General features: G+C 45.4%; 1 protein-coding gene across 1 annotated transcript in view; it reads right to left on the bottom strand.

The window, feature by feature from the left end:
- Positions 1-12,060, bottom strand: part of ITPK1 (inositol-tetrakisphosphate 1-kinase) — a 99,375-nt gene that overhangs the window by 40,502 nt on the left and 46,813 nt on the right. Inside the window, exon 4 of the mRNA XM_040411929.1 lies at positions 1,725-1,850. Within this exon, the coding sequence (XP_040267863.1) occupies positions 1,725-1,850 (126 nt within the window). The remainder of the gene's footprint in view (positions 1-1,724; positions 1,851-12,060) is intronic.

Genomic DNA, 12,060 nt, shown 5'->3' with positions numbered 1-12,060 from the left:
GGAACTCTCATAGAAATGAATGGAACAGCCACGCACATGTGCGACTGGCCGCTCTATCCATTTCAGGAGGGGCCCCACAGGGCACGGTGTCCCTGTTTTCCTGATTGGTGGGATCTCCACCGATCTAACAGTTATCCACTATCCTTTACATACCCGTAATACCCCTTTAAGGCTGAGATCTGAGACAATAGTTGAGGGCAGGGGTCAGAGATCATGTATCAACGCATATTTCTATTCCTTTTTCCAGGACGTGTCCCCCCGGGGGTCCCTGGTTTCAGTTAGGTCATCAATTCTATTGGCCGGATAATGGGTCAAACCGCCAAAAAGTTTCATGAAGCGTCTCGGCTCGAGGGATGAGGATGGCGGACATAAGTGTCCATAGACGCAGACCACAGAACTTGCCGCTGAAGATGCGTTACTATGTGTCACCGGAGCAAAGGAATTCCCAACAGATAGGTGCACGGTTTGCATCAAGAGATGCAAAAATGCGTTGCCCGTTGTTTGGTTCTCTGCAGCGCCCCTCATGGTAGAAACGGAAGAAGAGTCTATAAAATCCTGAAACGGCGGAGCGCAACGGTGCACGCGGAAGGCATACATTTGGGGAAAAGGGGCTTGATGAGCAAAGAACTGCCTAAAAAGGAATCAGAGGAAGAGGAAAAAATAAATAAATCCTCTGCCATTTTACGGTCCGCGTCTCCCAGTAACTGTGGGTTATATAAAGATCTGCGCCGATCACAGTTCAAAGTGCAGGCAGAAGAAGAGGCGGCGGGAGGGCGGGTGCGTCAGCTCCAAAGATAATACATCCAGATTTAACCGCCGCACTTAGCCGATCGACGCCTATTCCGAGAAGCCTGACTTTTACGGCCGGGCTGGATTAACAGGTTTTTTTTCTTCTTTGGAAATTGAGAGATTTCGTTAGGCGTGTAACTTCCGAGTACGGTAAAAGCCTAATGAAACGTACTGCTCGACGTACCCATAAACTACCACTGGAAAAAAACGGAATTTAGAAGTGCATTATTCTGACACGTGTGCATTAATCTGTCCTGCAAAAAAAGAAAAAGAAAAAAAACGTATACTTTTCTGTTACATTGTAGTCAATGAAAAATGGAAGGAAACGTAAGACATTGCGTTTCCATCCGTTAAACTTTTTTTCAGTAGATGCCTTCAAATCTTTATTTAAAGGGAACTTGTCACCAGTTTTATGGTGTCCTAACTAAGGTCAACATAAATAAGTGACTGATTCTCTTAGCACAATGCAGGGTCACTTTCTTTAATTGACCCAATCTGCCAACATCTTGTATTGAAAAGCTCCAGCTGATAATGATGAGTCATGAATATTCATGAGCTCCTGACTCTCCCCGCCCACCTGCTGCTGATTGACAGTTATTTTTATTGCTTATAGGTGGGGTTTGTTACAATGTATCAGTGCAGATAAGAGCACAGTATCCAGGAAAGGAGAGGGGACTGTGTTGATGACTTTAGCACATTACCATTCATTGGCAGCCAGCACAGATCTTGAATATGGTGAGGAATAAAAAACAAAACCTATTAGAAAGTTGTAGGACTTTTCATTTACAAAAGTTGTTAGAAGCCTTTCATAAGAAAAGAAGCAATTGGGCAATCAGGGAGGAGGGGTAAGGGTGGATGGCACAGAAGGGACACGACCCCTCATGTGGGATCACCCTAGAATATAAGGCTTCAGTACAACTTCCCAAATAACCCACCTGGAATCTCTGCACCACTTGCACCGACTCGCTGTCGTTCTGGTCAGCTTCCAGTATGACGTCCGTTAACTTGTGAATGATGACGTCAAGTGGACCTTGGTCTTCAATAGGTTTGGCCAGGTCAAGCTGAAAGAAATAAGAAAGTGAGTAAGTTCTTTTCCTATAAAACCACAACTTAGCCAAAACATCTAAAAATACAAAAATCGCTGTTCTCTAGGGATTAGATAGACTGCATTCTCAGTGATGTCACCGCTGATCTCTAGTGAATGGATAGGATGCATTCTCAGTGATGTCACCGCTGCTCTCTAGTGAATGGATAGGATGCATTCTCAGTGATGTCACCGCTGATCTCTAGTGAATGGATAGGATGCATTCTCAGTGATGTCACTGCTGATCTCTAGTGAATGGATAGGCGGCATTCTCAGTGATGTCACCGCTGATCTCTAGTGAATGGATAGGCTGCATTCTCAGTGATGTCACCGCTGATCTCTAGTGAATGGATAGGCTGCATTCTCAGTGATGTCACCGCTGATCTCTAGTGAATGGATAGGCTGCTTTCACAGTGATGTCACTGCTGATCTCTAGTGAATGGATAGGCTGCATTCTCAGTGATGTCACTGCTGATCTCTAGTGAATGGATAGGCTGCATTCTCAGTGATGTCACCGCTGATCTCTAGTGAATGTATAGGCTGCATTCTCAGTGATGTCACCGCTGATCTCTAGTGAATGGATAGGCTGCATTCTCAGTGATGTCACCGCTGATCTCTAGTAAATGGATAGGCTGCATTCTCAGTGATGTCACCGCTGATCTCTAGTGAATGGATAGGCTGCATTCTCAGTGATGTCACCGCTGATCTCTAGTGAATGGATAGGCTGCATTCTCAGTGATGTCACCGCTGATCTCTAGTGAATGGATAGGCGGCATTCTCAGTGATGTCACCGCTGATCTCTAGTGAATGGATAGGCTGCATTCTCAGTGATGTCACCGCTGATCTCTAGTAAATGGATAGGCTGCATTCTCAGTGATGTCACCGCTGATCTCTAGTGAATGGATAGGCTGCATTCTCAGTGATGTCACCGCTGATCTCTAGTGAATGGATAGGCTGCATTCTCAGTGATGTCACCGCTGATCTCTAGTGAATGGACAGGCTGCATTCTCAGTGATGTCACCGCTGATCTCTAGTAAATGGATAGGCTGCATTCTCAGTGATGTCACCGCGGATGTCTAGTAAATGGATAGGCTGCATTCTCAGTGATGTCACTGCTGCTCTCTAGTGAATGGATAGGCTGTATTCTCAGTGATGTAACCGCTGCTCTCTAGTGAATGGATAGGCGGCATTCTCAGTGATGTCACCGCTGCTCTCTAGTGAATGGATAGGCTGCATTCTCAGTGATGTCACCGCTGATCTCTAGTGAATGGATAGCCTGCATTCTGAGCTCATTGCAGGTAGTAGTAACACACACTACTCACAAAAAGTTAGGGATATTTGGCTTTCCGGTGAAGTTTATAGAAAAACGTAAAAAGTTCCTGCTCCAGTGATTAAGTAGAAGCAGCCATAGTGATTTCTTCATCTCAAAACAACTTATTGAAACAAAAGCCGACACCAGTGCTGGGTATACCGCCACAAAATGTCAGTGTCTCAGGAACCCGTCATGTGGCCTTGAGCATCAATTCCAGCTTGACAATGACGTCTCGGCTGTTCACAAGTCGACTTATTGTCTGCCGAGGCATGGTATCCCACTCTTGTTAAAGGGCGGCCCTCAGGTCATTGAGGTTCTGGGGTACAGTTACGAGCCTCTACACGGCGACTCAGCTGATCCCATAGGTTTTCAATGAGATTCAGGTCTGGAGAAAGTGCAGGCCACTCCACTTGAGGTCCCCCAGTCTCCAGCAGCCGTTGCCTAATGATGTGACCTCGATGAGCTGGAGCATTGTCCTCCATGAAGATAAAATTAGGCCTATGTTGTTCACGCAGAGGCACAATGACTGGATTAATTCTGTTATTTAAGTAGTATGGGCTTGTCCCTGTACCATTCACAAAGTGTAGGACAGTTCTGTATTGACTAGACACAACCTGCCCACGCTGTAACACCACCACCAAAGGCTCGTCTGGTGACAACACTTAGCACTCTCCTTGAAGTCTCCAACATCGTTGGCGGCCATCATTGCTGCTCAGCGTGAATAGACTTTCATCAATGAACAGCACTGAGGCCCACCAATCCCTCGTCCAGCATAGATGCCCCCTGGCCCATGCAAGACGATGACTCCAGTCCCTGGCGGTGTGGTCAGGTACCCTTGCAGGTCACTGATGTAAATGGTTTTAAAGGGTTTGACGTGACACTTGGATGCCTCTCGCCTCTCTTAAATATGCCTGGAGTTGTGTGGCATTCATCATCCAGTTCCGCAGGGCATTGTTCACAATGAAGCGGTCATCAGTGTGGGATGTGACCAAAGAAGGTCCACTTCTCTGCCTTTCTGCGACTCTTCCAGTCTCTCTATCTCTGATACAACCTGCTGATGACACTAAGCTCAGTGGCCACTTCCGTCTGAGAACATCCTGCTTGAAGCCTCGCAATGGCGAGGTACTGTTGATCAATTGTTAGGCGTCGTCTTGGTCTCATGATGTCAAAATGTGAACAGCATGATGAGGAGGACTGTTTAAATACAAATTCTAATTGAACCAGGAAATTTATTGGGCGATTCGTGGATCAAACCCCTGTTGTGAATTTCGCCATTAAGCTCCTTGTTAGAGAACAGCAAGTTGTGCAAAAAAGTACTGAAACTCTGAACAGTTGGACGTGTGCAACCAAAAGTTTAGGGAAGGTCACATTAAGTTCCCCTGTAAAGGTTAGAGGGCATTTTAGGTTCATCCTGAAATTTCACCCACAAGCCAAATATCCCGAACTTTTTGTTAGTAGTTGTACATTTATTTTCAGTAAAGTGTAAGTGATTGAATGGGAACCATGTCCTATAAAAACACATCTAAGTACTTATCCCGAAGGCAGAATGTGCCTCCAATGCAAACAATTTTCTTGTTTAGGAAAAATAAAAAATGGCTTTTTCCAGCTCTTTTACTTGGCAGGACAGATGCAAGCCCGTACAGCGCCACCCATACTACCACGAGCCGTGTGACCCACATTACAGTGCCTTCAGTATTTTCCTGCACTTCCCCGAACTCTGGAACACCTCTCCAGACTAATAACCTATAAGCCAAGAAGAATATGAAATGCATACCTCTAAGGAGCGCGCAAAACATGTACTTAACTGAACCGAAAGCGCTCCAATCTAACTAACAGTATCTGGCATAGCCTCGGGCACCGCTCATCTCCACAGTGCTCAGGACTAGATCAATCCTGACAACCCCACAGATACTAAATAGTGTATAGATTGCAGGAGTCGGGGATCGTAGTTCCTGCTTTATAGCATAGGGGGGGTTCCAGAGAGGAGACCCTACGAGATCCCAGGAATCGGCATTGTTCCTCCTGGTGTGCGGCGCATCCACCCGCTTGTCACACATTGCGGATTTTACAAATAAAAGCACAAACGCCCTGATTTTTACAGTCAAGAAATAATAAAAGGTCAGGCTGCAGCCCGGCGGCTCCCGATCCGTGTCGTGTTTCAGTATGCCCAGTAAGTAAAGCATGGCGAGGGTTCAGCTTTATGTACATTAGCCACGAGAGTGAAGTCACGTCGGGACTTGCCATGTACAGTACAATACCTGCGAGGGGTGGGAAGCGGAGGGCGGTCAGCGCAGGAATTTCTACACTGCAGGAAACTGTAGGGATCCCATCTACTCCTGTTATAGGGGAACTCCGAGACCGGCCACACAGTAGAGGGGGAGGGGGGGGGGTCATTTACAGACTACAGCAATGCTCAGTGTATGGAGATGAAAAGTGTGCATACGTGTGCACTGATCTCCTCTGAGGAGCAAGCAGCTACATGCCGCACGTCTGCACGGTCTGGAAATGAATATCTGTTGGATCCTGTTTTGCCGGGTGCGTACAATAGGGATTTAATGAGATGTTGGCTCCTGTTTTTTTTTTTTTTTTTTTTACACATTTCAAGATAATTGCTACTAAGCAAATCACATATAGTGGTAAATAGGTGTTCAAGCCAAGCAGGGACACCTAGGATCTCTGAGAGCTTAGCCACCGAGAAGTGGGGTCGGGTGCTCTGCTTTTAGGCAGGGGTAGCCGGTAGGGACAATTTAGCGAGTGTATACCTTCCCATCCCCATCTTGCTAGCCTACAGATCACCTGGTGTCAAGTAACCGTGAGTCTTTCAACATTTGGAGACTATCTGGTGACAAGTAACCGCGAGTTCTACAATAACAACCTCTGGTTAATTAATTGCATGCTCCAAGCTCCATCAAATGTGCAGGTGTCGAGCTGGTTGTGTATGCACCGACTGCACTACACCGACTGTTGCATCTGGAGTGTGGGCATAAGATATTAAGCCATCAATTCTCTCTCTATATTATCTATGTTTTTGGTTATTTTACCTTGATGATTATATTAAAAAGGTAAATTTTAGGGGGTTCTATGTTCAGTGATATTTTTATTTCACATTCATATCGTATCACCCGATGGTCAAGGAAACAAGTGACCCCGAGGGAGGGCATTGGCGAAACAATCCCTTCTGCAAATGTCTGTAAGGCCACCCTGCTTCCAACCACAGTCCCTGATCCGATTTAGCACCAATGGAAAAATCCGTGAATCGGCGGCGCACACACAGCGTTGCAGAAACTAAGGAAGGTGTCACAATGTGTCCTCACAGCCCCGCAGCGCTACATGCGGATAACAAAGATAACTTCTCATCAGGACGTTTATCCAGAACAGGAAATTCCAGTATTATGTAAATAAATCTTAATTATGTAATAACACAATTCTGCAACATTGTAACAGTCCCTCAGCTGCAATAAGTATCAGGTCACGGCGAGATTATTTCTTTAACCTCTGGATGTAAAGAAGAAGGTTTGCTTTCAGCGATAGCAAGCAGAGATCTTGAAAACTGGGCAAATGATAGATTTCTTATGGATCTGTGTGTGGATGGGGCAGGGAGATAGAAAAGCGAGTTTCTATTATTACCTCTTTAGCCCTTCTCACAGTTCTGCGTGTTCCCAGGAAAGCTGGGTGATAGCCAATACAACCACCATCCTCGCTCCTATGGGAGGTATTCACTTTATTAGGGTTCATTCACACGACCGTATGGTCACCGCGCCCATGCCGCAGACCGCAAATAGCCCACAACGCGTGGGCACCGGCCGTGTGAATTCCATGCTGCGGTGTGGACTCCTTGACTTGAATACGGCTAAAGAAAGGACAGGTTCTATCTTTTGCGGATCTTGGATCCAGCAGAGAGTTCACACGGCCGGTGCCCATGTATTGCAGACCCGCTGTTTTCCATATGGTCGTGTGAATGGGCCCTACTGAACAGGTCAATCTACCTAGTTACGACAAAATACAGACACCTTCCATGTGCAATCTGCATTATTCTCACTCCTATTACTAGAATGACTATCCGCAAACCGGACAAGAATAGGACACGGACGAGGACCGCACACGGACGACAACGGTGTGCCGTTTTTTTTTTTTGCGGTCCCGTGGAAATTAATGGGTCCATGTAAAAAAAAAAAAAATGCAGGCATGCACATGGCTGGGATCTGCGGCTTGCGGACCGAAAAAAAACACATACGGTCGTGATGAGGCCTAATTAAAAGTTCCACAAAATTCAAATAGACTTTGGCATTTAACTGCTCATCAATTTCAAGACCTCTACTTGCCATCATGGAGTAGAAGCATTTTAGTTGTAGTCATCAAAATGGCTGAAAACCTGACCCTAGTCCATTGCAATGCCTCAATGTTGGTAAAAGCCACCTGCCCAGAGATTTGTGCTGCGCCAAGGATTACCTACACTGATACATTGCAACAAACCCTCAGCTGTGTGAGGAGGAATAGTGCATCTTGCTGCACCTGTTACAAAAATAAATAAATAAACAAACAACACACGCCTGCTCCCTGCCTCTCCAGTCCCCGTCCTGTAAAATTCCAGATGAGCAGGGTCGCATTCTCAGTTGGAGCCAACGACTGGCCTCTGTGGAGTCCCCAAGCGGAATGTGACAGATCAGCGTTGATACCAGTGATTGGCTGCAGCGGCGGACATGACCCCATCCAACAGGAAGATTCCAGGACAGGGACCAGAAGACCACTGAAGGTAGCCAGGGTCCCGGGCAGCCAGAAATGAGCATGACTTAACAAAATTTTAACAAAAAAAAAAAAAGTACTAAAAGCCGGACAACCCTTTAACGGAAGCCTCTGGAAGCAATATTTGTTTGCATTCACTGATAGCAAGCAGGGGTTTTGAAAATAGTGAGTATAGGAGAAAGTTACGGAATGTCTCATGATAAGACAAAACACCGATCTAAAGCCTTCAGAATAGCGCAGCCATGCCAGTGCGTGACGGCTGCCGACACCGAACTGAAATGAGGCCCGATTTCTCCAACCTTAGACGGAACATAAACCTATGTATTACACACTGCTTGTGTGTCAGTGTTCACTGAAGTAGTGGAATTCTATTTATGAACCAGAAGGTGCAGACTGAACAGGTCCTGCCCCAATAAGGGAATGCAGAGGATGATTTCAATAAGATTGATTCAGCTTCAGCAAGTAGCTCTTTGTCATAATCAGAGGCCTTACATGGTGGAGACGATGGCAGCGAGCGCCTATCACGCCCGAATTACGGGCAGTGTTCAGTCAAGTATTTAAATATGGGATCAGCATTATAGGATTACTGCTCTCAGATCTCCAGAACGGAGCGCTTCAGCCGGAAAATGCAATGAGAAGAGCGAGCGGGCGGGCGGGGACCAGGCAGAAACTATGCCACACGTCCTGCAGAGGCGTCGGTGCCATGGACAGTGATGGGGTCTTAAAGGGCATCTGTCAGCAGTTTTGTACCTAGGACACTGGCTGACCTGTTACATGTGCGCTTGTCAGCTGAAGACATCTGTGTTGGTCCCATGTTCATATGTGCCCACAGTGCTGAGAAATATGAAGTTTTATTATATGCAAATGAGCCTCTAAGAGCAACGGGGGCGTTGCCGTTACACCTAAAGGCTCAGCTCTCTCTCTGCAACTGCAGCGCCTTCTCCGCTTTGATTGACAGGGCCAGGCAGTGTAAACGTCACCACCCCTGGCTCTGTCAATCTAGGTGCAGAGGTCGCCGCAGTTGCAGAGAGAGCATTTCATTTTTACATCAATCATGGCATAACCCCTTTAAGTAAAATAATTATATTAAAAATTCTTCAAAAAGTAGAAATGCGTCCAGGAGTAGCCGGACCTTACTGAAAGAATATTCAAATCAGCACATTCTTCAGCGAGATCATCACAGGAAGTTACCAAAATGTTAGGAAATATCCTGAAAATTTTCATTTTCCAGTTCTGCAAAAGTTGTTATTTAAAGATATAGTGCCCCCTGAATACGGAGCAATGTACAAGAGTGCAGTGACCCTTTCACTGGTCGTCTCCCAGCTTTCCCAGTCTCTACAGCTCCATACAAATGATTAGCGCCATGGATATTCACTGAGCCGTCGAGTGGCCAGGAGCGCCGCCCTACAGGTAAAAATCGAGAAAGCATGAGTCGCAAAAATCAGTGCTAAGAGCCCCTTCATTCTCAGGATGGGTGGGTGCCTGTGATGGCTGACCCAAGTGATATGCCATCTCTTCATAAGAGGGCATACCCTTTTAATACCTTTTTCCCTTCTGCCAGGAACAGGGTACAAGGCACCCCCTCTCTCAGGGACTGCAGAGGTGATTGTGGCAATCGTGAAGGGAGTTTGTCCACAGTTTTGACCATACAAGGGCTGGGGACAGCAGTACAAACATACCTTTTGTGATGCTTTTCTCATCAGGATTAGAGAGAATATGAAGTTTTATCCAGATTCGGTTCTTGCAGGTGTCAAGGAGGCAGAGCTTCTCAGGGAGGTGCTCCCTGCATTGAGCTTCCTCACTGCAAAGCTCCGCCTCCTGTGGCACTTGCAGGATCCGAACAGGACTGAATAAAACTTGGTATTCACACTACCCCTGATAATAAAAGCTCCACAAAAAGATATGCTTGTGCAGCATTTCCCAGCTCCTACCTAGCGCTGTCAACAGTTTAGCATGGTCAAAACTGCTGACAGATGCTCTTTAACCCCTTGACGATACATGCTGTACATGTATGGGGGGACGTCGTCTGATTAAAGATGGCTCTCCGGTGCGAAGTGAGCCTCTCATTTCTGTTTTACACAGCAGAAACGTGGGGCTAATGTCTGCGATTGGTGATAATGTCGTTCACAGATATTTAACCCCTCAGATGCTGTGGTCTGATGTGACCATGTTATACGAGTGCCGAAAATCCGGGAACGCTGCGCTCCCGGGGCTCAAACAGCTTCCCCTAGCAGTGATCGGGGGAGCCATTCATTCCCTGTGGCAGGGCTCCATAGGAGCATGGCGATGCGGTATGTAAGGCCACTAGATGTCCTTTTTTTCCTCAATGCCAGTTCTCTCTAAGAGAGAAACAGATCTGAGGATCACATGTTCAATGTTCCCTAGGGGAACTATTTAAAAAAAAAAGTTCTAAAAAAATATATACACATCCAAAAATTCTAATTGCCCCCCCTTTCCCCATAATAAAAATAAAACAAAAACAAACATTATAGGCATCACTGCATCCCAAAATGCCAGACTATTAAGTTATAAAAATATTTCTCCCATACAGCAAATGGCGTAACAGAAAAAAAACAAAATGGCAGATTCACCATATTTTTTAAATCTATTATTAAAAGTGATCAAAAAAAGTCATGTACATCCCAAAACAGTATCAATGGAAATTACAGCTTGCCCTGCCAAAAAAAAGAAAGCCCTCACATTGCTCTGTAGATAGAAAAAAAAGTTATGGGGATCTGAATATGGCGATGAAAATAAAAACTTATTTTTTTCTAAAGTTTAATTTTTTTATTTTTTTTTAAAACACAGGAAATACTATACAAATGTGGAATCGCTGTAATTGTACGGACCCAGAGAATAAAGGGCACAGGTCACTTTTACCACATAGGGAATAGCGTAAAAGCAAAACCCATAACACTGTGGTGGAATTGCGTTTCGTTTCAAACTCCACCCCATTTAGAATTTTTTTTCCAGCTTCCCACTGCACTGTATGCGGCAGTCAAGGGTGCTATTAGAAAGTACAATTTACCCCTTAAAAAACAAGCCCTCATAGGGCTACATGAATGGAAAATATTTTTAAAAAAAGTTATGGCTCCTGGAAAGCGGGGAGTAAAAAACGGAAACGCAAAAGAGGAAAAATCGCAAGGTCCTGAAAGGGTAAAAAAAAAAAAAAAAAAAAAAAAAAAAGCTTTTCGGGCGGGAGATACGTTTTTAGTATCTGGTAGACTCTTTATATGGAAGGAGGGAGTCTTAAGAAATTCCATAAAACCCAACGCCTGTAAATATTTGGGAGACACAGTTTTATAGGGATTCAAGGATTTCATCACGTTTTATGGGCAGCTTCTCCCCGTGCCCCGGAGAAATCAACACGATGCAGGACTACAGAAAAGCTGGGTGAAGACCCCCCCCAGGGAAGCCTAACAGCAGCCATAATGGTGGCGACTCCCCTTTCCAGAGATCACTGGCAACAGCTTCCCGATTATATCCACTGCTGGAAAAGCTGGGTGCCAACCAATATGGATGCCTGTAGTTCACAAGGCTTTGCAGATATTGCTAATAAGCCTTCCTTTCCCGCACTCATAAGATCATACGAGTGCGGGACAATAGCCCCGTGGGCGGCCCGACGTGCGCAGCATCATTGTAATCTATGATGCGGTGTGCCCGCTCACGCACCTTATATCTCGGAGGGCATACGGTCGTGTGCAAGAGGCCTAAAGGCAATTTTTTTTCCCACTTTTTTTTTATCCTCATCTTGCAAGACCCCCAACATTTTATTTTTGCAGAGATGTGCGAGGGATTATTTTCGCTGCAGTTTTCATTGGCACCATTTTGGGATACACGATGCAACCTTTTGATAGCTTTTTATCTTTTTCTTTTGCAAGGTGGACAAATTCTGAAACTGTTTTTTGGGTCTTTTTTTAGACATATATTTTTATACAGAGTTCACTGTGCAGGAAAAGGCGAATAATATTTTTGTAGAACGGGTCAGCAAGCAACTGTTCATGGGAAACTTAAGGTCGAAAAGTGTTTTTTCCAAACATGGGGAAGTTTCATCGCTGCTCTTCCTGACCACATTCGGAATAAGGTCAAAGATCGCTTCAAATTAACACTAGCTGGCACCTGGAATGTGAAA

Source organism: Bufo bufo, chromosome 11 (assembly GCF_905171765.1).
Source record: "Bufo bufo chromosome 11, aBufBuf1.1, whole genome shotgun sequence".
Taxonomy (NCBI): Eukaryota; Metazoa; Chordata; class Amphibia; order Anura; family Bufonidae; genus Bufo; species Bufo bufo.
Note: the sequence above shows the minus strand (reverse complement) of the source record. Positions and strands in the feature narration are given on the sequence as shown.